The sequence below is a fragment of the Helianthus annuus genome, chromosome 3, assembly GCF_002127325.2.
Source record: "Helianthus annuus cultivar XRQ/B chromosome 3, HanXRQr2.0-SUNRISE, whole genome shotgun sequence".
NCBI lineage: Eukaryota > Viridiplantae > Streptophyta > Magnoliopsida > Asterales > Asteraceae > Helianthus > Helianthus annuus.
Genome location: NC_035435.2, coordinates 108516209 through 108543370, shown reverse-complemented (window position 1 = coordinate 108543370; position 27162 = coordinate 108516209). Strand labels below are relative to the sequence as shown.

The 27162-nt window shown below is 37.9% G+C and overlaps 1 protein-coding gene across 1 annotated transcript; it reads left to right on the top strand.

Moving 5' to 3' along the window:
- Positions 1-17452: 17452 nt before the first annotated feature.
- Positions 17453-25295, top strand: LOC110931960. The gene is made up of 10 exons (XM_022175328.1): positions 17453-17730; positions 17820-17886; positions 18785-18914; positions 20138-20224; positions 20294-20380; positions 20475-20519; positions 20646-22025; positions 22156-23775; positions 23885-24706; positions 24805-25295. Exons 1-10 carry the CDS (start codon positions 17453-17455, stop codon positions 25293-25295), a joined length of 5007 nt encoding a protein of 1668 aa, XP_022031020.1.
- Positions 25296-27162: the final 1867 nt, after the last annotated feature.

Sequence of the window (27162 nt, the reverse complement as noted above, 5' to 3'; positions counted from 1 at the left end):
ATACAGTTACATACCTCAGCTATATATATAGAAATTCCTTTCCACATTCAAGTGTTCATTTCTTTTTCTCGTCTGCTTCTTGATCGATTCCTATATATATAATTATTATTATGATTTCACCTATAATAATAATAAAACTCTGCCTCGTTTTAAGTATTGTAACTCCCAATCACCGCTACCCTTTCCGATTGATCTGAGCCTCAGGGCTCTGCCCGACTAAGTTGTTGGGATTTAGTCTCGGGACTTCGGGACAAGGTTGAATTAGGGGTACTATACTTAACACGAGTGCAATATATATTTTTAATAACTCCAAAAGTTATACCCAAAATTTATACCAGGAGTCCTTCTAGTTGAACCCTAAAGTTACACAGTGGGTCCATTCCTTTTCCCACCATTCTACTCTCTTTTTATAAGTTACCCAAAACTATTACTTATTATTTATTAGTTTTATTTTATAAACAAACTTTCATCAAAAGTCATGCCTATTATTTTATTTACCCAATAGGGAACCATAGTTGAGACACCCAAGTAATTCTGCACTAACCCTAGAATTTCCAGAGCAATCAGAATCAGGATCAGGGGCCCTAAAACTCAGGGGGGGCAAAACCCTAATAACGATTATCTTCATAACTCATTATAAAATTCGAAATTTATAAAACCATCGACACAGCAAGCCTACATGCACGAAGGGCTACTCTATGAAAATAGGGTGGTCACTCGCGTAGCGCGACGGCTAAGGGGGTACCCCTCGCGCTACGCGACGGTGTCAAAATTTCAGTATAAATAGCAGGGGTTGGGACTTGAATTTTGGCACTTGAACGACGAAAATCGGAGTTACGTAAGTCGAATTATAAGCAAAACAGTCCAACACACACACACAATTATCGAATCGCTGCCGCAAAACAGGGTAATTAGTCGATCGCTATTACGATTCAGTTTCCGGGATCAATATACCCAAAGAATGTCTAAGTGCCGCCCACATTGGGCTATGCTTTATCGTTGTCGATAATTCGATAATGAGCCGAAGCATTGTACTTTGTCGTTGTCGATAATTCGATATACGAGTTGAAGTACTATACTTTGTCGTTTGTCATTTTGATAAATGAGTTGAAGTATTGCACTTGGTCATTCATTGTAAGAATTGATCTCGGGAAATTATCGTAAAAGCTGTATTGATCATTAACCTGGTTTTTGTAAAATTCGTTAAGGTTTGATTTGGGTTTTACACCAATACGTATTCTATTATGTTAAACCACCAAAAACACTCCCAACTACACCCTTACAATCAAACAAACTATTAAATCATCAGAAGATCCAGAATAATAAAGTGCATGCCTAATTATCGGAAGAAGTAGAATCAGGAAGTTTGTTAACTCAATCCTGCAGGTTGAATTGTGAGTTATTCTTCTTTTATAAACTCTTTTCTCACAGTTTGTGAGTTGTTAACTGTTTTACAATACTCCAAATTATTTTCAGAATTATAACTTACAGTGATTAAGTTTATGTAATCACCAAGTTACAGCCGGTATGTGGGGTATTGTGCACATTACTTGATAATCTTCACCATTGGGGCAGCCATTGGGTGATATGACCATAATCACAGATACCATTGGACGTATGGGCCAATGGATCGAGTGGTAAAGTACTGTGGGTAGTTGGTTGATATCAGGATACATTGTAAAAGATCTTATCACTGTGAATTATAACAAATGTGTCGTTTTCAGAAACTAGAATAATTCACTCAGTATTTCCCGCTGACAAAATCTTTTTAAAACGCGTTTCAGGTAATTACAATAGATTGGAGCAAGGATTGGATCCGACACTAAAGGACTTCAAGAAGTGGCTTATTTTCAAATTAAGAAATATTATTTTATTAAAAGCTACCTTTGTAAAACATGGAATTTATTCCATCTTTTTAAATAATAAAATCCGGTGTTTCTAAACTCTGATATTTTTCCTAACTCACGGTCCTGATGAAATTTCCGCTGCAATGTTTTTCAAAATAATCACCGGTACCACTGGACTGCTCACGGCACCGATTCCGGCTAGATGGGGTCGGGGTCGTGACAGAAGGTGGTATCAGAGCTAAGCCACTGCTTTAAGCCTATAAGTGTTGTGATAACAATACTTAAGCTTAAATAAAAGAGTTAGGAGATTACTATTAACTTAACTGGTAGCACATCTGATAGCATTTAGATTTGAACATAAGAAAAGATGCCTTAGTATAAGCTAAGCCACTTGTTTACGCAAATAGGTGTTATAATAATACCTAAGCTTAAACGGAAAATTAGAAACTCAATATTATCTGATAACATTCTGAATGATATTTAGACTTGAACTTAAGAATTTTGCCTTAAATAAACTTTAAGGAAAATTACTTATATAAGAATAATGTAATGGATACTGGTATGTCATAAGAATGACGGTTAGCAGGCAATAGCACTTAATTGCTATTTATTCTTGCTTATTGATATTATTTGGTCTAGAATAAGATATGTTATGGGAATACAAATTTCCTTGATTCTGGATAAAAGCCCTAATAAAAAGAGGCACTTTTTGAAAAAGATACTATTTATGGGAAATAGGAAATTTTCTCCGGCAAAACTGGGTATAGAGTAGCAGACTCTCCAGCTTGTCCGGATATACTGAAATTACCGCTCCGGCGCGAACCGGATAAGACGGGATAAATGGTATGTCAAACCAGTAATAAGATTTCCCTAAATAGTATCATGACCAAATATCTGACTGGTTTTTGGAAATATGAATCTATTATATACCTTTAACCCTATGAAAGGTATGTATATTACAACATGTGAAATATATAATATAGATATGTATATCTATAAGGAATTCCAAAAGTCAATTAAGAATAAAGCACAAGCATATGTATATAGATTTCTTTATCAGAAATCTTTCGCATATATATTTAATTTTGATATCAAACATTCTTTCGTTTGATCATCTACCTCGTAACTCGTGCAACAAAATAATACTGGAAACCCATTAAGTTGGGACACCATCAAAAATATAAGAATTACCAAAACGTTACCATAAATTATTAACGCCATAAATTATGAACGCAAGTAAGAAACATGTCAAGTTGTGCTAATGCACAAGAAAACACATGAAACTTAAATTATACATCCACAGATGTCGAAGTTTATCACACACGACTTCCAAAGGCAAGATCTTTGAAAAATATAAATTAGGCACGATGATACCTACACTAATTAGTAAAAGAACTCCTAAATCAAAAATCGGCACTTTGCCACCTGATCTTACAACCGATCAAAATCTCGCTGAGGTACAATATTTCACAAACATCGGTGCATAGTCTAACCTGAGTCATAATTATTAGCACTACAAAAGAAGTCATATATTTTTGCAAATCCCTGATTTCATTTCACTTTATTCGACATTCTCTGATAATGTTATTTAACAAATAGTTATCACACAAAATTTCAGATAAGAAGTTCTTATATTTCTTTCGTTGCAATTCTAACTTCTGCCTATAATAAGTTGACTTTCGTGTTCTTTTAATGGTCATCATACCATAAAGAATTCTTTCATAATAGCAAATATTGATCCATTTCGTTTCTTGTGTAAATCCATACGATACACATGCACTATTTGTTGCGCATGTGGTTCATTTGAGTTATAAGACCCTAGGAAGGCATCCTTTCAATTTGTTGTTTTATCAAAAGTTCAAATATCGTTCGCTATACTTGATCTTTGCATTGTAAACCGCGTTTTACAAAGCAATGACTCTTTAATATCGAATCAATGAATTTATTGAAAAACTCGATTTTCTTTTGAAAGGGATACATGGTTTCTTTGTAATCATGTTTGAACTTTCTTATTAAAACTCGTTTTATCCAAACCCAGTTAACTTGTTCGCAATACGTACTCAATTCAAAGTCCCATATGATGGATTGAAACCATCATATTCAAAATAGTCCTAACAAGCACTTCAATTCTCTTAAACCATAATATGCTTGTTTAGTCTTCTAATTCATCAAATCATCTCTTTGATCACGATCACTTTGTGATGACATTTTCACAAAAGTTAAAGATTACGCTAATCTAAGATTTAATTATTTATTTATATTGAATCCGCTTTATTGATTTATTTTATAAAAGAAATCTTAACATAATTATGTACTATAATAATGCTCCACCATTTCATGTCCTAAAATCCGTAGTCCTTACAACCAATCGAGCCTTTCGTGATATTTCTTACCTTATCATCAGTAATCGAAAAACATTGTATAAACTTAATTGATTATATAAAGAAACTTACAATATAGTATTTCTGTAATTAAAATTTTGTTAAAACCATTAAGATAAAGAAATTATATTTTTATGTATAAAATTTTGTTTAAAGTATATTCTCATTTAAGTTTATGCATTTATTATTGACAATTAATATCAATTTTATTATTAGTAATATTATTGGTATTATTATTTTCAGATACTAGGATTATTGTCAAGGACAGGTATTGAATAGTCTAGCCTTAGTTAGGCATGGACTGGCCACCTATGCTTAAACAAGGCAGCACTAATCAATATCCGCCATGATAATGACTAGTTAATTAAGTCATCATACTTATTTAGTAAATCTTAATTATATATTTTACTTTGTACTGTAAAGAGAAAACATATTTTTCATAAAACAATACCAGAATTAAAGGGACAAATAAAACAAAATAATTATGTATCACATATTTTATACCATAACACTCTAATAAGAAAATAACCATATAAGAATAATATAGTAGTCAGCGACTACATTGGGTTAGAAGAACATTGTAATACATAAAGAATCGTCACCACAACATTTATAAACTACATTTTACAACACTATATAGTTTCAAAATAAAAATAAGTAATCACATAGAATTGACCCAGTGTTATATAAAATATTTTACAAATACTTTTACCCCTTTTATTCACAACCTTCATTTAAACGTTATAAGTAATAGTGATTCTTTTACAAAATCATAATACTAAAATATTTTGTAAATGTAATAACTTCACTATAGTGTTTTGTAATCTATATAACAAAATACTATTTAATGGTAACCCTTTTTCATATAGTAAAAATGCGAAACAAGTAATATATATTACATTTGCTTTACAAATATAATATAATAGTTGGTCATGTCAAAATAACTTATTTTTATTTCCATCTCTAGGACATAGTATGAAAAATATAGTCACTAATAGTATACTATCACATTATTTCACCATTTAAAACAACATGGAACTCTAATACACTAACCTTATTGTCCTGTGATGTATCTTTGCAATTCACTTATCTCAATACATAGAATTTCTCATATCATAAATTACTATTTGACAAATCAATTTTCATGCTTTTATTTCCTTTTTTGAACCCATCAATTCTAAGTCTTCCTCAGTTGTCCAATCAAGTAAGAATTCTTTTAATAAAGAATTTTATTAATTCCAAAAGTCCTTCACATTTATTTTAGAATCTATTTATCATATATCTGTTGACCTGAACCTAGTCACCTTGGAAACTATACCATTTCGTCTCATTCATTTGACATCAAATTCTTACACTAGTTCAGTTGAACCATTGAGTCCTATCTATTGTACAACTCATAGTCACAAAACTTGATATTTTGATTTGATATCATTTACCTTAATAATATATTTTTTTTTTTTATCAAAAAGTAACATAACTCTAAAAAGAAATATCATAGCCCAAATCTCGAGGACGAGATTTAAAACAAGGTGGGGAGGATGTAACATACCAATTTTTATCATATAAATTATAAGGTTTGATTAAAGTTATTAAACACTAGTAGCTAGTAACTAGTTATTTTTAATATAATGATTCAACCCAAATAGTTTAAACACTATTTTATATATAGTTGGTTAATATAATTAATTGGCCTGTATATGGGTGACCTTTCTAATAAAATAAAAGTCTATAAAAACTTATATTATTAGACGGGTAGATTACAGGTAAGTTGACCACTAGAAATATGAAGTACCTGGACTGACTCGGGAACCACTTAATAATTAAACTATAAAAATATATTATATCTGAACCTACTCTATTTTCAATGAAACTTGGTTCAAATTGTAGACAAAAATATTCTTGTTCTAAAGACATATTTATTGTTTTATAAAACATCATATCTTAAAAGTTATACACGTCAAATAAGTGAAGCAGTTAAATTAATTATAATAATATAATAATAATAATAATAGTTAATTAAAGTTACAATTCAATTGAATTGTAAGAATACGTAAATATGAGAATAAAATAAATCAAAACCTTTAATTATGAATAAAGCATGAAATCTATATTAAAGTATCTACGCGTAGTATGCCTATTTTCCAAATATTTGAAATCGAACATGTGTCCCCTTTTCAAACTCATGTCATCATTTCAGAAATTCGTGTCCTTCATACAGTTACATACCTCAGCTATATATATAGAAATTCCTTTCCACATTCAAGTGTTCATTTCTTTTTCTCGTCTGCTTCTTGATCGATTCCTATATATATAATTATTATTATGATTTCACCTATAATAATAATAAAACTCTGCCTCGTTTTAAGTATTGTAACTCCCAATCACCGCTACCCTTTCCGATTGATCTGAGCCTCAGGGCTCTGCCCGACTAAGTTGTTGGGATTTAGTCTCGGGACTTCGGGACAAGGTTGAATTAGGGGTACTATACTTAACACGAGTGCAATATATATTTTTAATAACTCCAAAAGTTATACCCAAAATTTATACCAGGAGTCCTTCTAGTTGAACCCTAAAGTTACACAGTGGGTCCATTCCTTTTCCCACCATTCTACTCTCTTTTTATAAGTTACCCAAAACTATTACTTATTATTTATTAGTTTTATTTTATAAACAAACTTTCATCAAAAGTCATGCCTATTATTTTATTTACCCAATAGGGAACCATAGTTGAGACACCCAAGTAATTCTGCACTAACCCTAGAATTTCCAGAGCAATCAGAATCAGGATCAGGGGCCCTAAAACTCAGGGGGGGCAAAACCCTAATAACGATTATCTTCATAACTCATTATAAAATTCGAAATTTATAAAACCATCGACACAGCAAGCCTACATGCACGAAGGGCTACTCTATGAAAATAGGGTGGTCACTCGCGTAGCGCGACGGCTAAGGGGGTACCCCTCGCGCTACGCGACGGTGTCAAAATTTCAGTATAAATAGCAGGGGTTGGGACTTGAATTTTGGCACTTGAACGACGAAAATCGGAGTTACGTAAGTCGAATTATAAGCAAAACAGTCCAACACACACACACAATTATCGAATCGCTGCCGCAAAACAGGGTAATTAGTCGATCGCTATTACGATTCAGTTTCCGGGATCAATATACCCAAAGAATGTCTAAGTGCCGCCCACATTGGGCTATGCTTTATCGTTGTCGATAATTCGATAATGAGCCGAAGCATTGTACTTTGTCGTTGTCGATAATTCGATATACGAGTTGAAGTACTATACTTTGTCGTTTGTCATTTTGATAAATGAGTTGAAGTATTGCACTTGGTCATTCATTGTAAGAATTGATCTCGGGAAATTATCGTAAAAGCTGTATTGATCATTAACCTGGTTTTTGTAAAATTCGTTAAGGTTTGATTTGGGTTTTACACCAATACGTATTCTATTATGTTAAACCACCAAAAACACTCCCAACTACACCCTTACAATCAAACAAACTATTAAATCATCAGAAGATCCAGAATAATAAAGTGCATGCCTAATTATCGGAAGAAGTAGAATCAGGAAGTTTGTTAACTCAATCCTGCAGGTTGAATTGTGAGTTATTCTTCTTTTATAAACTCTTTTCTCACAGTTTGTGAGTTGTTAACTGTTTTACAATACTCCAAATTATTTTCAGAATTATAACTTACAGTGATTAAGTTTATGTAATCACCAAGTTACAGCCGGTATGTGGGGTATTGTGCACATTACTTGATAATCTTCACCATTGGGGCAGCCATTGGGTGATATGACCATAATCACAGATACCATTGGACGTATGGGCCAATGGATCGAGTGGTAAAGTACTGTGGGTAGTTGGTTGATATCAGGATACATTGTAAAAGATCTTATCACTGTGAATTATAACAAATGTGTCGTTTTCAGAAACTAGAATAATTCACTCAGTATTTCCCGCTGACAAAATCTTTTTAAAACGCGTTTCAGGTAATTACAATAGATTGGAGCAAGGATTGGATCCGACACTAAAGGACTTCAAGAAGTGGCTTATTTTCAAATTAAGAAATATTATTTTATTAAAAGCTACCTTTGTAAAACATGGAATTTATTCCATCTTTTTAAATAATAAAATCCGGTGTTTCTAAACTCTGATATTTTTCCTAACTCACGGTCCTGATGAAATTTCCGCTGCAATGTTTTTCAAAATAATCACCGGTACCACTGGACTGCTCACGGCACCGATTCCGGCTAGATGGGGTCGGGGTCGTGACACTTGCAAATCCTTAAAGATGCCCTAAAGTCTGCTAAACTTCATTTTATACATTCTGTAAAGATCCACCTGTGGATTTGATATTACAGGCTCGTCGATAATAAATACTTTGATATTTTTAGACATCTGAGTTTGTAATAATATTTTATATTCCAAGACTTCCGTTGTGCTATTCTGTGTATGTTGATCATGATGATATCAATCTTACGTCACGATACTCCCCACCGGGCCCACCGGTGATATGTGGGAATATAGGGGTGTGACACCGATCTCCCACGAAGAACAAACCAAAGAACACAGATCTGTGGACATTTAAGGGTTTATGTAAAGATGTTCAAGCGCCCCGGTGGTTGAACGAAGATTAGCTGGAGAAGAAAGTTGTTTGCCTTTGACGGCTGAGAAAACCTAATCTCTGAAGAGTGTATATATACATATAACGTAAAATGTAATTTAGTATGTGTATATATGTTTAATTTTAAAATAAATTATTAAATACTAATTATTGTGTGCATCTGAGTGAACATGTCGGCATAATCTTGGCTTAAACATGGTTAAAAATTTTAACAAGCCAACCCGACCCGACACGACCCGAAACCCATTCTGACCTGGACCCGTTCCGACCCGGACCCGTTCCGACTCGAACCCTTTTCGACCCGAACCAAAACAACCCTTTTTTTGGATCGACCCGTTCTGACCCGAACCTGTTTTGACCCAAACCCGTTTTGACCCGCCACCTGACCCGACCCGCCCGTTTTGCCAGGTCGTCTAATGAGTTACCAAGCATCACAATGGAATGGAATGATCCATTTCTTCCATTGTCCATTTCATTACCTTGTCCATTCCATTCTCTCGTTCATTCCATCAGCTCATACCAAACAAAGGGCAAGGCTTGGCTCTATTGGTAATTTTCCAACTTCACAAAAAGTCCAATAAAGGTTGCCTTTCAAAAAAGGGGGGAGGGGCACCCAAGGGTACTACCTAACACCGATCAATCTTGTGTTGCCATGTCAATTATACAACAAAGTACCCTAGAATCACAAAACATTGGCTGCACCTATCTACAAGTACCCTAAAATCATTGACCCAACCTTTAAGTCCAACGGTCACATTTCTAAACATTTACCATGTGGCAAAGGTAACCCGGACAAAGTACCCTCAACACCTACCTACGGGCTAGCGGCGGTGTTACCGCAAGGGTTGGAACCCGCAAACCTAACCCATGCGAGTGCCCCGTCCACCCTTATAAAGTCTATCATTTAATCATCAATCTTTATCTAGATGTGTGTGTATATATATAGTGGAAGGTTCAAATGAGAATAATCTTTTTCTAAGAAAAAAAGAAGAAAATTCAACCAATAAGAATTCTTTATTTTGCTTTATTTAATATTTGTATTTAAAGAGATCACGTTACTCGCGTGCTGCGGTGGAGGTTAATTATGAAAGCCTTTGGTATCACAGTATCATTGTATGAGATACGAAAATTTTTTGTTTAAGAATTTAAGCAAAGAAGTTTTTGTTACCGCTAATAGAAATTGGTAATTTCTTTTGAAGGTTTCTACTTTATATAATTATCTATATATAATCTAAAATTTAGTTACATCTTCTATTTTAAAGCCTAATTTATGAATGTTTTAAATGCAATTTTTAAAATACAATTCATTACAATAATATAATACAGAAACAATATCACCCTCCATCCCCATTATCCCCTTTAATTAGGGTTATCTCAATCCTCGACGAATTTTCAGGGAAATCCCCAAACTGGCATCACACACTTCGACTTTTGAAGATGGAGAATCCATCTTCCGCAAACAAACCCCTGCTCGACGAATTCTAAGGGAAATCCTCAATCTTGCATCATCTGTCTATCTCACGGTTCGAGTTTTTGAAACCCTACTCTCCGTTTGCCTCAGTTCCTTAATCTCCGTCGGCAATGACGTTGCTGATGTGTGCGAAGGCGGTACTCGACGGCAGTGATGGGCGGTTGAAGGTGACGACACTGAACCCTAAACCACTGACGATGGTGCGTTTCGTTTTAAAATGGTATTTTCTGAATTCGTTTGATCTTACATGTTCGCTTCAAATTATAGTTTTGGTCTTTTGAATTTGTAGGGAAGAAATTAGTTGGGTTAATTTGAGGGTTTTAAATTGGGTTTGATTTAGGTTGAAGGTAGTGTTTCACTGCCTTAATCTCCGACGGCAATGAAGTCGCTGATGTGTGCGAAGGCGGTACTCGACGGTAGTGATGGGCGCTTGAATGTGGCGACACTGAATCCTAAACCACTGTCGATGGTGCGTTTCGTTTAAAAAATGGTACTTTCAGAATTCGTTTGATCTTACATGTTCATTTCAAATTTTAGTTTTGGTCTTTTGAATATGTAGTGAAGAAATTAGTTGGGTTAATTTGCGGTTTTTATATTTGGTAAATTAGTGGGGTTAGTTTGAGGGTTTTTATATTTGGTTTCATTTAGGTTGAAGGTAGACATTCCCGTATATCACGGTTGGATTATAGATCCACAGGTATATCCGTTTAAGCATGTAAATCTGTATATGCAATAAGAACATGTTTAACAATCAACATGAATATAAATAGATTTTCTCTTTACATTGGTGGCAGGATATCGAAACTTCAAATGCCATTGCTCAAAGTCGTATGATACGCTGATGGAGGAAACTTAAAATGATCACTTCAGTACGATGTTCAAGGTTGGTTCTTTCAATAAACTTTGTATGTCATTTCAAAGTCTAACTCTTTTGTATGTTGTTTAGTTAGTCGACGGTAGTGAAGGGCGCTTGAATGTAGCGGCACTGAACCCTAAACCACTGATGATGGTGCGTTTCGTTTAAAAATGGTACTTTCTGAATTCGTTTGATCTTACATGTTCACTTCAAATTTTAGTTTTGGTCTTTTGAATGTCGGGTGGTTAGTGTAGCGGATCAAGGATCAGGCGCGATGGTGTTTGGGTAACTTTCGGTGAATCAACGTCAAATGAAGCAAGCTCATCTGCAGTTAATATCGTTCGTGGATCAGTGATAGAGATGACGGAAATGATATCCGGTTCTTAAACTTCATCATCTAACGAGAATGAAGATGAGGTTGGAATTACTGCAAGACAAGGGGAACTGATAAAAAACTTTCTCGACAACAATGCGAGTCACATAACTGTGCATGGGTATGTAACTATGTATTTCTCATTCAGCGCGTTATATATTTCTGTTAAAACAAAGTTCTGATATCTTCGATTATTGCATCGTTTGCAGCGTATATTGCTTGATAGAGGGTATAAAAGATCGCGAGCTTTGTGTGTTATTTCGCAATGATCACTTCAGTACGATGTTCAAGGTTGGTTCTTTCAATAAACTTTGTATGTCATTTCAAAGTCTAACTCTTTTGTATGTTGTTTAGTTAGTCGACGGTAGTGAAGGGCGCTTGAATGTAGCGGCACTGAACCCTAAACCACTGATGATGGTGCGTTTCGTTTAAAAATGGTACTTTCTGAATTCGTTTGATCTTACATGTTCACTTCAAATTTTAGTTTTGGTCTTTTGAATGTCTGGTGAACAAATTAGTTGGGTTAATTTGAGGGTTTTATATTTGGTTTGGTTTAGGTTGAAGGTAGTGTTTCACTGTCTTAAACTCCGGCGGCAATGAAGTCGCTGATGTGTGCGAAGGCGGTACTCGACGGCAGTGATTGGCGCTTGAATGTGACGACACTGAACCCTAAACCACTGACGATGGTGCGTTTCGTTTAAAAATGGTACTTTTAGAATTCGCTTGATCTTACATGTTCACTTCAATTTTTAGTTTTGGTCTGTTGGATATGTAGTGAAGAAATTAGTTGGGTTAATTTGAGGGTTTTATATTTGCCTTTATTCTCTTTGGGTATTAGCGGCACTGAACCCTAAACCACTGATGATGGTGCGTTTCGTTTAAAAATGGTACTTTCTGAATTCGTTTGATCTTACATGTTCACTTCAAATTTTAGTTTTGGTCTTTTGAATGTCGGGTGGTGAGTGTAGCGGATCAAGGATCAGGCGCGATGGTGTTTGGGTAACTTTCGGTGAATCAACGTCAAATGAAGCAAGCTCATCTGCAGTTAATATCGTTCGTGGATCAGTGATAGAGATGACGGAAATGATATCCGGTTCTTAAACTTCATCATCTAACGAGAATGAAGATGAGGTTGGAATTACTGCAAGACAAGGGGAACTGATAAAAAACTTTCTCGGCAACAATGCGAGCCACTTAACTGTGCATGGGTATGTAACTATGTATTTCTCATTCAGCGCGTTATATATTTCTGTTAAAACAAAGTTCTGATATCTTCGATTATTGCATCGTTTGCAGCTTATATTGCTTGATAGAGGGTATAAAAGATCGCGAGCTTTGTGTGTTATTTCGCAATGATCACTTCAGTACGATGTTCAAGGTTGGTTCTTTCAATAAACTTTGTATGTCATTTCAAAGTCTAACTCTTTTGTATGTTGTTTAGTTAGTCGACGGTAGTGAAGGGCGCTTGAATGTAGCGGCACTGAACCCTAAACCACTGATGATGGTGCGTTTCGTTTAAAAATGGTACTTTCTGAATTCGTTTAATCTTACATGTTCACTTCAAATTTTAGTTTTGGTCTTTTGAATGTCTGGTGAACAAATTAGTTGGGTTAATTTGAGGGTTTTATATTTGGTTTGGTTTAGGTTGAAGGTAGTGTTTCACTGTCTTAAACTCCGACGGCAATGAAGTCGCTGATGTGTGCGAAGGCGGTACTCGACGGCAGTGATGGGCGCTTGAATGTGACGACACTGAACCCTAAACCACTGACGATGGTGCGTTTCGTTTAAAAATGGTACTTTTAGAATTCGCTTGATCTTACATGTTCACTTTAATTTTTAGTTTTGGTCTGTTGGATATGTAGTGAAGAAATTAGCTGGGTTAATTTGAGGGTTTTATATTTGCCTTTATTCTCTTTGGGTATTTGCATGTAGTGTGAAGACTGGGTAAAAAAAAAACTGATTTTAGTTATGTCTTTAGCAGCCTCAATGGATAGCACATGAAGTGCTTCGTGACGAACCTTCAAACGAACAGTAACATTTAGTTAGCAGATTGAAATTAGTCAATTCAGAATATGAGTTCCAAGATAATATACACTTTTACTGCATACACTGTTTAAATGATCTGATATTTGTTAACTGGTGTTAGTTTTAATAAAGAATCAGCCTAATATAGTATGATGTTGATCAGGTTGGGGATGTCGGCCTTTCAAAATTGAAGCATTCAACCTTTTTCCTAGGTCTTGCAAGCGTACGACATTGTTGGATATTTGATTGTTCGACAATCTTCGGGTGATGATTTCCATTTTTACCCTTCTCAAAGTTTTTTTTTTTTTTGTCTTATCATTTAAACCTGCCGTGATATTCACCAGGTTGGGTGCTTCGGTGTTTTAAAGTTGAGGCATACAACCCTTTTGTCTGCTGCCTTAGTCAAGGGACAGTAAGGAACCCTCAAGGTTGCTAAATGTGTCAAAATTGGTAAAAAAAAAAATTGGTTAGGGTTTGACCTAGGGATATTGATTAATGAGGCCTTTTATATACCACATTTGCATGAACATTCAATCGGTCGATTTATGGTAGGATTTAATTGCATTGATAATAATTACCCAACTTCTTCCTAAGAAGGTGAATGGTCTTACTATCTATTATATGACCTCCACTCTCCCTATTGTTGTTCACCCATATTCAGAGTTGTTAAACTGCTGTCATGTCTAGCTCTCTCAATGTTAATACATCAGAAATTGGTGTTGCCAAACAATTGGTCCTTGCTGACCTCCGTGAGGGGACTACCGGCCCCATCACGGTGATGGTTTGTAGAAAGTGGGACGTCACAAGTGTCAATGGCCGCTTCATGAGCACCGATTATGTTGTCAGTGATGTAAAGGTAACTATCACCCTTTTACCCCCCATACTCTTTCCCTTTTACGAGCTTCATCGTTATTGAAAGTCTACTGTTTGGTTTACGCAGGGAGGTGTCATGCATTGTACCGCCCGGAATAACATTGCACATTACTTCTTTGACAAGCTAAAAGAGGGTGGGGTATATTTACTCAAGGGTTTTGTAGTCCAACGTACCGATCAATACCGGATTCTGAAAGACAACCCCTTTGTTATCGGGTTAAATGGCTCCACGGTAGTTAAAAAGGTTGAGGATGGCGGTAGTTCATTTACGCGCTACCCGTTTTTACTTACGCCGTTTGAGGAGCTCGAGCCAACAGAGGGCAAGTACTTTGTAGGTATGTTTACTCTCCTGATGCTGGTGTAACGGTTTTGGGGGGGAAATGCAGGCTCAAAAAACAGTACTAACCCCACATAATTAGACCTGAGCTGTTATTTAGTTTGCAGTCTGCTATAACAGCCTAAGAGAAATGTCTGAACGAATGGTGAATCCGGTTTTCAATTCAGCCCCTAGCCGTGTTTCAGTATACATTCAGAAACCGGTTTCTGCAAACATGACCAATATAGCGATAAATATGTCTCCTGTTGGTTGGAATTCCTAAAAAACCGTAAACTAATTTATCCGGGTTTGGTTAAATATACATGTCAAATATACATACTAAACCGAATCAATTAGTTAACTCATCCGAATTTATATGTATATAATATCAAAAGTACGCTGTTATATATGCTATTTTACATGTCTATTTAACCAACTGGGTAAACTAATTGGGTAGCTACACCGAATAAACGCTGCATTCTAGGTTTTTGTTAAATGTACATGTAAGATAGCATATAAATTCAGAATCCTTTAACCCCGAATGGTTGAATCAGCTACCTCCACCGAATCAATTAGTTTACTCCGGCGAATTTTGCTCCACATTGGCTCAGTTAGGCTATTAGACATATTTATAATTCAGACGAATATTCATTACACTACAGATGTTATCGGATATGTTACTGAGGTGGGGCCGCAGTCTGTGAAATCATCGGGTGCACGCGCAGTTGAGTTCAACCTAAACAACGAACGGTATGTACCTAATCCTTATCCCCTGTTTGTTCTTTCTTTTTCAGTAACCTAACCCTCTGTCTTTTTTACCTTTTCACAATTCACCCAGCAATCGCTGAGTTCGAGTAACACTGTGGGGTGATCTCGGTGATGTTATGCTTAAGAAGAAGGCCGAAAACCCGGCTGTCTATTGTCTAATCCTGACTTCCATGAGCGCAAAGTTTTACCTGGGTACGTTTGTTTTCCGACACGTAAATTATGATGCGCATTACTTTAAAAAACTTCACCTGCCTTAAGATATTGCAGGTGTCCTTGGTTTGTCCAGTTCATCGTCAACTATTCTTATTGATTCATCCGAGGTTCCCGCACTGCAGACGTTTAAGTCGTCTGTGAGGTACTGTTACACCCTTTGACGCACGCACTTTAATTATCTATTTTCGCCCCGTTTGTTGCTCTTGCTGAATATGAAGCTATCCTTTCCAGCTGTGTTCCTATGGGAGATACTAGCGATCCAGTCACCGAGGAAGTTGTAAGTGTTGGAACTCTACAAGAGCTTGTGGACAGAGTTCGTGCTGACAAATCCAAGAAAAAGGTATTCACTCCAACTAACTGCTTACATACGTCTCTCCCGTTAGACCACTTCAACCAGCAACCCAGAACTTTACCCGGCAGACTCCTCAAACTCTTTTCTAAAAAAAAAACTTCGACAGCTACCAAGAAACTAAAATAAAAGATTAACCCACTTTATGAGCTTCAACCCACCATAATGTTTGTTTGAAAGTGACAATTTAAATTAAACAAGACATCTTCCATAGGTTCAGAATTATATGCTTGAAGAAGGGTATGTTGATGTTAAGGTAACGACAAACTGGTGGTTCTCGCTTTGTTTGTTCGGGGGAATGCTTACTAAACTAATACACACACTCTGCATTAAACCCATTCGTTCATACCAGCTTTTGTTAAATGTAATATAATAAACACCCATATCCTGCTTTATTTTTTAAAATCTTTTACTGTTTTAAAAGTTAGTATAAGATAATGAATAAATCATTCTACGTTCGCCATTCTTAGATTAAAACATAAGAAAATGACCAGTGCCCAGAGTATGTTCAGGCAACCATTATTCTGTTTAAAATTTTAAAAACATACTTAACGTATGCTTAAGAGTCCGATAGTTACCACCACCGCTACCGATAACGCCACCCCACCACCATTGTGACCCATCACCGTTGGAACCATACCGATCTCATTTCTCCAACTTTTTGTCACAAAAAAAATAAAAAAAAAAACAACTGGGGTCCTTTTATTTAAACTGACCTCCTACTAAACAGAACTGCCTAATCTATCAATTGTATGGAAATAGGGATTATCCTCGCCAACACAACCTGCCCATATGCCTACTTGTGTTTTTGTTCGTTGTAGGCCATTCTTTTCCGAAACGTCGTCGAGATTACCTCTATTAGAACCAAGAACAGCTGGTATCTTTTCGCGTGTTCCGGTAGCCAATGTCGTAGGGGACTAACAAGAGAGGGCGGTTACTTCATTTGCAAAGCGTGCAAATCGAAGGTTGACTATCCAAGGACGAGGTATACGCTTCAACATCTCATGCCTAACTTCATGGGTTTGTTCCCCTACCAATATGATGTGATGATTCTTTGTTGTCCAGGGTGATATGATGCCCTTCTACCTTCGCCACCAAACAATTTTGTCCCCGTTCTGCCATTATTATTGACCTACTTTACCGTGCTAGGTTTCGGATTCAAGCGGATGTAACTGATGGAACGATGAGCACCGTTGTCACCCTCTTTGATGAGGTTGCTGAGCAGTTGGTCAAGAGGACCGCAAAATCCTTAGTGGAAGAGCAGCTAAATGTATGCGCGCTCCTCATTACAAGCTGATTTTGAAGCGCATGGGAAATTGTTGCGATAACTTTTCTGGTTTGTACTTGGTATGCAGGATACTTCTCTAGATGCTCCCCTATTACCCTCCGCCCTCGAATCCCTTATTGGAACAAAACACACTTTCGAGATAAAGAGCCACACATACTACCGGTATGGAGAATATGAAAGTTTCAATTGTGCGAAGATTGTCGGCCCTGTTTTGGATGATACAGATGGAAACTCTAAGTGTGTGGCGTCGGATTTGGGTTCCCTGTCATCTGACTCCCCAAAGCGTGGTTCGAGCCTCCCGCCTCCGACACCCGGATCTGGACGCAAGCTTAGAAAACTGTAAGTTCCACCTGCTAATTGTCCCCGGTTTCAAATGTTTACATGTTAGAACTTTGCACCAATCCATACGTTTCCATCTTTCTTTGCAGCTGCCTTGATGAATCAGACGACGATGATGAGGGGGTGTCCGTTGATCCTACACATGTTACAGGTGTGGTTGACAATAGTGGGGATGCTAAGAAGGGCTCTCACTGACATGGCGGTGGTCATTGCTCTTTTTCTTCAATTGTTTGCGCTCTTATGACTTTTCCTTTTATGGATCCAAATAATGTTGCAAAATATATAACTTGTGCCCACGCGAAAACTGTGCCGCTTTACTATTGTGCAATATATGTTTTTTTCACGCCTGATCAGCCTCTCTGAATTTCTTAAAACAATAATAACACGCATTTGCATCGCATCAAGATACTCCGCTTAAAAAGTGATGGTATAGTCCAAATAGGATCATAATATGCCACCTCGGAACACACGCTCCCAAATATGTTTACCCAGCCCTTTTGTTACATCGTTAAAGTCACAAGTAACTTCCAAACACTGTAAAAGGGTTCTATAAATGTTTGCTCAGAATCATGCATATTCCAACAGAATAATACCAATGAACAACGTAAAATCAGATTTGAAAACGTATTAGAGTTACATGAATTTTTTGCTAAGATGTTGAATAACCGATATAGATAAATGGAAATATACAAGCGATGGCTGTGTCACTATACAACCTTATTGACCACTTACGTAGAAGACTGCATTATAAACAAGAACGAAAAAACCAACTCATGACTTGAGCTACACAAAGACCTAACCACATATGCCCTTTTCTGTCCAACTGTGGCTACATACGTTATTCTGGAAAAAACAGGCACGCGGCCAACAATACATCTGATCTTTACACCAGCTTTACCATGCATTATTTGATACTTATTTTGTTGTAGATACTATGCCTTTTCCTTACGTGCAATTTACTTTGTTTAACCCCCCCCCCCCCGGGGGGGCGGGGACGTATATGAATTATTCATTTTTGACTGATGTGTCATGTAACATTATATGTAAAATACAGCTGGCTGTGAACCCCTTTCTGATGCTCGAAGCCTCTTTCGCCTTTCATGCGTATTCACGTCGTTTGCTTAACGGGTTGGTTCAGTACGTTTGTGGGTTAAAACTGATTGAACAGGCTGGAACAAACAGAGGTATGTCACTTTTAATTGCAGTGTTATCCCCGACCCCGCATATGGGGTTTTAAATACTAAATTCTAACCCTTCCTGTTCCCTCATAAAAGACGAGGTTTGTAGGTTATGGCCTACTGCTCCTGATGCGGTTAGTAATTCGATCCATGCCCGCCGTTGTTCCCATACGCTGCCAAATGGAAAGATTCAAACATATTTTGGCCTAGCATTGATTAACAACTGCAGTGATTCTAGCATCGTGGGTACCAAACATTCTATCCATATACAAAAACGTAATTATGTGGGTCGTAGTGGGAAGGTCGTGACATACTTTGGGCCTACCCTAACTACCATAGATGCAACTACTTCCTCTTCTGACCCCAACGCAGGTTAGTTACGCTCTTTATAAAAATGGAACCTTTTAGCCAAATGTCCACTTACCGACATGCGTGGCCGCTCAAATTGTTGCAGGTCGATATGATAGATGTTGGATTTTTTTTTCTTCTTTTGCCGGTTTATGATGCTTTATATAAAACTTATGTTAACCAAATGAAGTTGATAAAAGTTGAATTTAAAAAAAAAGCTAGAATGTGGCATAAACAACTGCAACATAAAGGGTTATTTGCGATGGTGAAATCAGTTGCAACATAGTTTGCAATAGTATTGCTAGATTATTTTTGGGACTTTTTATATTTTTATGTTTATAAATTATAACATTCCTGTACTATTTACTTGCAAGTAGTAGTTTGTATAAATTTAATATACTGAGAAGTTTTCAATTTTATAACATGTTTAAACTAAACTAAAGGATACTTATAAATTATCATTAAATTTCTTTTATATTTTAGAGTTAAATTCGATTTTGCTCCTGAATTTTTGATAAAAACATCCATTTTCCTTCAAAAGATTAAAAACATGCTGTACAGCCACACGCAATGGAGTGGAATTTACTTTCTTAGTCAGTTATTTATAAGTTTCCTACCTACTATGTTGCGTTCATGCTATCTGCACTCTTTGTACCTCTTTCAGGTTGCCCTCAAATACAACCACCAATTGTTACAGCGACCACTGGGCCTGGCGCTAAAGTGTGTTCAAGAGAATCAATTAAAGGTCGGCCCCATATTCCCTCACAGACGTCCCTATGGGGCACAGTACGCCTATTTATACTTTCTGGATTGTACGCTTACATCATCGCTCAGCCCACTACGAGCACTACATAATAGTTGTTTTAACGCATATGCTACAGGTAAAAAAGCCATGCAGAGCGATGCAGCACAGATGCAGCCTGCCTCATGTTCACCAACAACATATTCTCCCTCCGTATCTGCCCAAGGTCTGCAACGTTATCTACAGTGTTTAGTATTATCCTTTTATCATTCCCGTAAATATTACGTTCTTACAGACAATATTTCCTGCACTACACGGCATTCTCATCAAAACATAGCGGGCCCATCAGGCCTGCGCTCTTCTCGGCCTAAAAAAACAGAAGGTAAACGACCATAACTGCCCTTTACCTGACTAACCTTCGCCCCACTTATCATGCAACATAGAAATAACATTGCCATATTTTAATATGTTACCAGGTATTCGTGTTCGTACCCCACGAAGGGCAGCGTTTGCATCAACAGGTATTTCCCGACCCTGTTTCTTGCCATGCATGTTTTGCTCCCTTTTGCAACTACCCTTGCTATGCTGTTTGAAACGCTTCTCTAAATCGTGCGTTGTGCTAAGCATTCCTGTTACAAATATCATAGGTGCACATGTTAAGTACCAGAACCTTGGTCGTCCAACCTTCACGTGCCATAATTGTGCGGCGATCATGTGGTATGAAGAGAGGAATAAAAATGCAAAGTCGTCTGATGGGACGACTTTCTCTTCGTGCTGTCAGGATGGCAAGGTTTTGCTTGCTCGCCTTCTTGATCCGCCTGAACCATTAAAATCATTACTTGATTATAACGACCCGTCGACAGTTAGATTCAGAGAACAGATTAGAGTTTACAATAGCATGTTCTGTTTCACATCGTTTGGGGGAAAGATTGATCATGCTATAAACAGTGGTCGAAGCCTATACACCTTCCGAATAAGTGGGCAGAACTACCATCGAATAGGGTCCATGTTGCCAGTTGAAGGTGAGCAACCAAGATATGCTCAGCTGTATTTCTACGACACGCAAAACGAAGTTAAAAACCGTATAACTGCTTTGTTTGGCCAGACCCATTGTCACGACACATGTGACGAAGCAATTGTTGCGTCCCTAATCAGAATGTTAGACACCCACAGTCCTTTGGCTAACGCCTTCCGCATGGCACGTGACTGGTGCACTCAAAATGAAAGAAACAATTGTCATCTACGCTTACTTGGCCAGATAATAAACAATCCACAATACAACCGCCCTAATGTGTCTGAAGTTGCTGTTCTTATCACAAACGACTTTGGGGACAACCCTGAACCACGTGATGTTATCGTTAGCCCAAAGCACGGCGCGCTTCAACGCATATCGGAATTACATCAACTTTACATGCCTTTGCAATATCCGCTGTTGTTCCCGTACGGAGAGACCGGGTTCCACGAACGAATACACTACCATGACAACACAGGGCGCCGAGCCACTAAACGACAATGTGTCACAATGCGGGAATACTACTGCTACAGAATCCATTATCGCAATACCGAAGGCACCACCCTGTTAAGAGGCGGTCGTCTATTCCAACAATACTTAGTTGACTCATACGCAGCTATCGAAGAACAAAGATTGCGCTGGATGAGGAATAACCAAAACGAACTGCGTGTTGAACTCTATCATAATGTTTGTGACGCTGTGACGCGTGGGGATACAAATGCCAAGGCGATCGGCCAACGTATAGTTTTACCGGCAACCTTTACGGGCAGTCCAAGATATATGATCCAAAATTACCAAGACGCCATGGCTCTGTGCCGCACTTTTGGGAACCCCGACCTATTTGTAACATTTACAGCTAACCCAAAATGGCCTGAAATCGATGACATGGTATCTCTCATACCTGGCCAAAAGTCTCATGATCGTGCAGATGTTGTATCACGCGTTTTTAAACTAAAGCTTACCTCCTTGATTGAAGATATTATGAAGAAACAAATCTTTGGTAGCTGCGAAGCAGGTACAGTTTGTAATACCTCGCCTCTTTCTTTTGGTATCAATTCTCCCACAAATACTAACCTTTAAAAACTTTCTAATTTTCCCATTTTCCCCTAGCTGACTTCAATATTTGTTTCCTTGGTTGTATACAGCTGTTTATACAATTGAGTTTCAGAAACGAGGCCTACCACACGCGCACCTTTTGTTGTGGCTTGAACATTCTGCCGAGTCACGCACACCGGCTGGCATAGATGATTTGATTTCTGCAGAGATCCCATCGGAAATGGACGATCCATCCGGCTATAAGGCCGTAACAGATTACATGTTGCATGGCCCATGTGGAAACGATGCGCGCAGTGCTCCATGTACAGCAGATGGAAAATGCATGAAACACTTTCCGAAACCATTTTACCGAGAAACAACAATTGACGAAGACGGTTACCCGGTTTATCGTCGACGAGATACGAAGATCTTCTTTAAGAAGGGCAAAACGAAGCTTGATAACCGGTTTGTCGTCCCATACAACCGCTACCTCCTCTTAAAGTACGAATCTCACATCAATGTCGAATGGTGCAACCAATCCCGAGCGATAAAATACCTGTTTAAATACTTGAACAAGGGGCCAGACAGGGCTACAATGGTTGTTCAGGAAAACATTGGCAATAATGGTGAAAAGCGTACACAACAGATTGTTAAGGTTGATGAGATTAAAAACTATCTGGATTGCCGGTACTTATCACCATGTGAAGCTGTGTGGAGGATGCTTGCATTTCCTATACATTACTCATTCCCATCCGTCATGAAACTAACGTTCCATACGCCTGACCAACATCTGCTCACGTTACGTGATTCAGACAGCTTACCGGCATTGTTAAACCGGGACGGGATACGAGACACGATGTTCACCCAATGGTTCGCGCTAAACAACAGAGATGAAGCGGCAAGAAAGTTAACGTACGCCGAGATACCGACAAGGTATGTGTGGCAAGAGGATAACAAGGTTTGGAAAACGCGGTTGGAACGGACAGCCATTGGGCGGATTGTGTATTGCAATCCAGCAGCTGGGCCAAAGTATTATCTAAGAATGTTGTTGGGGATTGTGAGAGGGCCTCGAAGTTTTGAAGAAATAAAAACAGTCGACGGAGTCGTATATGCAACGTTCAAAGAAGCCTGCTATGCGTATGGCTTGCTTAATGATGACAAGGAGTGGAATGACGCCCTGTCAGAGGCTAAATTATGGGCGTCCGGTTCCCAACTACGGGAATTGTTTGTTACCATGTTGTTGTTTTGCGAAGTGAATCGTCCGGCGCAACTCTGGGAACAAAATTGGGAGATACTATCTGATGATATTTTGTACCAAAAACGTAGGCTTTTCATGTTCCCAGGGTTACATTTATCTGACGACCAACTTAAAAACTACTGCCTGATCGAACTAAATGAACTATTAGAGAAAAATGGAAAATCATTGTCGGATTTCACAGATATGCCTCAGCCAGATACGTCGCTCCTCGATAAGATGGATAATCGTCTAATTAGGGAAGAATTGAGTTACAATAAAAAAAAGATAACAGACGAACACGATCGCTTATATGCATCACTGAACACGGAACAGACGGCCATATACGCCACAGTCATTGAATCTGTTACCACTCGAAAAGGCGGGTTCTATTTCGTGTATGGTCCGGGTGGGACAGGCAAGACGTTCCTGTACAAAGCCATTCTGTCACGCTTAAGATCTATGGGCATGATTGCCCTTGCGGTTGCATCTTCAGGTAAAAAAATAGTTCTGGAATGTTGTATTATTATTCTTATGCAACATGATGTTTGTGGTCACGTACGCAACTCTATTTTTTACTCACTTTATCTTTCTCTACACATCAGGTATCGCGTCCCTTTTGTTACCCGGTGGTCGGACAGCTCATAGCCGCTTCGCTATCCCTTTAGAATTGCTTCAAAATAGCACGTGTGCCATCAAACAAAATACCCATTTGGCACACCTATTACAAGAGGTAAGGTTAATCATCTGGGACGAGGCACCAATGATGCAAAAATATGCTTTTGAAGCGCTTGATAAAACACTTAGAGATATCTTGGGGTTTCCTGCCCACGCAAACAGGGAACGCATTTTTGGTGGCATGCCTGTTTTACTTGGTGGTGATTTCAGACAAATCCTGCCCGTCATCCCAAAAGGAAAAAGAGAAGATGTTGTTCAGGCATGCATAAATAAATCGTACCTGTGGAAAAGTTGTAAACTCTTCAGACTCCACCGCAGTATGCGTGTCAACGAATACACCTCATCAGGTGTGCTAGACATGGATAGGCAACTTTTCAACAAATGGTTATTAGAAATCGGCGATGGAATTATTCCCTCAAAGAGCAAAGAAGGGGAGGATGAGCCTACCTGGATCGAGATACCCACCAGGTTCATCGTACCTGCTTCTGGTCTTCCTGTGGAATCGATTGTTAACGCTGTCTTCCCGTCGTTTACAGAAAGGCAGGTTGATGACGCTTATTTGTGTGAAAGAGCAATACTAACCCCGCGCAATATAGATGCTGACGAAATCAATGATTACATGTTTTCACAACTGAGGCGAAACACAAAGATCTACAAGAGTTCTGATGAGATATGTCGCGCGTCGACAGATGTATTAGAACAGGAACAACTCTATCCGTCTGAATTTCTAAACTCTTTGACATTCCCAGGTAACCCCCCCCCCCCTCTCCCTCACCTGCCATAAAAAATTATTTGTAGACAAAAAAAATGTACCCAGTTAAATTCTTTAATTATTTGCCATTGTCAGGTATGCCGCCACACGCTTTGCATTTAAAAGAAGGCCTCCCTATCATGCTTTTAAGAAATGTGAACCCCTCACAAGGATTATGTAATGGCACCCGCCTTATTATAACAGACCTTGGTAAATTTGTTATCAAGGCTAGAATACTTACTGGGTCTAATCGTGGAGACACTGCATTAATACCGAGAATAACCCTTTCATCGGCGAAATCAAAATGGCCATTTATTATGAAAAGACGCCAGTTCCCAGTAAAACCATGCTATGCAATGACCATTAATAAAAGTCAAGGCCAATCATTAAAAGTCGTTGGTCTGTATTTGCCTCGCCCTGTGTTTAGCCACGGCCAGCTATATGTCGCGCTTTCAAGGGTTACGACACCTGAAGGTTTAAAGATTGTCATCGTCGGAGACGACAACGGTAGCATGAAAAACCATACCAGGAACATCGTTTATAAAGAGACGTTTAACAATTTGGCGCCATCAGATGAGACACAATAAACAATACTTGGCATATCGTAATCTTTTAGACCACCAAGAAACTTTTATCGCCTTTATTGCTGTTACTCCAACATAATAATTTACACACACCCTAAACCCATATTTTCTTTTTGTTCTGCCCCAGCCACAACAAGTATGTACATACCACGCTGAGTATTACGCATCTGACCTCCAACGACAAACTATCCCCTTATTCTTCCAGTAAAGCCACCGCGACAACTATTCATGCGCCACAGGTCGTAGGCATGTAATTCTTTATAGCTTCTTGCAAATTTTTAAAACTAACAGTCTTTTTTATTTTTTTGTTTTTGATTTGTTGATCTTATTCCGCTGCATGTGCTGATTGGGTTTTTTTTATATTTTAGGTGGAAAAGGCACTGATGATTCAAAAACTGTTGTTTGTTGCTGGTTTGGACACATTTACGCAAACGCATATTGAGCCACGGTTGCCAACTGTCATTGGGGGGGGGGTGGCATACGCTTTCGTGTCCGCAACTATTTCAATCATTTTGGGTGGTCAATATAGCGACTCCGTTGACCCTGAATGTTGCTAAATGTGTTGAGGTTGGATTGTATGAACTTGCTTTGCCCTAGGTAGGCATTCCCTAGGTATGCATATACAAATACGTGCGCCTATATATATATACTTTCTGCATATAGGGGATATGTATATAGATTGCTGCTAATTATGCGTAAAAAAATTTGTTTTACATTCTTCCTTAAGATTTTGCAGGCTACTATGTGTGTTGACATTGGCTTGCCTCAGAATATGGCAAGCAGCTTTTATCATCTATATTGCCGTTAACCCAACATAGTAAGAAATGCATGTCCTGAACACATTTTTTTTGCTACGCTCCAAACACGCCACCTGACAACTACATTCTACATAGCCTGCCAGTAACGATAGCGCACCAGCTACTTTTGTGGCACAAGTGGTGGGAATGTAAGTATTTACACCTTCTACTACATTTTGAAATCTCCTACTCTTTGATATTTCTCACGAAACTACTGATATTGTTACTTCAACTCTACAAATTGTGCTTCGTTTTACTTGGGTTTGGCGTAATGACACACGGTTAGGTTTGCATCATCTTACATATTCTATCTTTTACAATTAAGAATTTAATTGGCTGGAAATGTTTCTGTTTTATAGATTCAGCCTTATACGACCACATCCTACAGTTTCATTGGCATCCCTAAATGGTTATACATCATGAGAGCTTGGTTTTACCTTCGTATGCATATCTAAATATGTGTATGTATGTATATATATTATCTTCATAAAGGGGATATGTATATACATTGATATAAATTTATAACTGTATATATATTTAATGATGTTCATTTATAAATGTATGCGCTCCTGATACTCAACTTCCATAACCTCAACTTATCAGTATTGACACAAACACGTATTTTGACACGTTTGCAATCTGTCATTTTGTAGGGGGGAGGGGGGGTCATACGCTTTCATGCCTACTATTGTTTCAATCAGATTGGCTGGTCAACATAGTGCCACTGTGGAACCTCAAAAGGTCGTTACACACTTCCACATCAGCGTTTTATAAAGCTTATAGTGCTTAGTTCAATATTACCACCAATTGACTCCGACATGCTGAAGATTATATAGAGAACTGACACAAATATGACAGGGACTCAAGGAGCTGCTGCTATTGTTACTTCAACTCTTCGAATTGTGCTTCGTCTTAGTAGGCTTTCGCCTATTCTCACACGGTCAGTTTTGAACCATCTTATACATCCTGTCTTTTCCCGTTCAGAATTTAATTGGTTGGAACTGTTTCGGTCCTTATGATTTCGGATTCATCAGACCATTATCTACTGTTTGTTGGCTCGCTCCAGCCGGTTA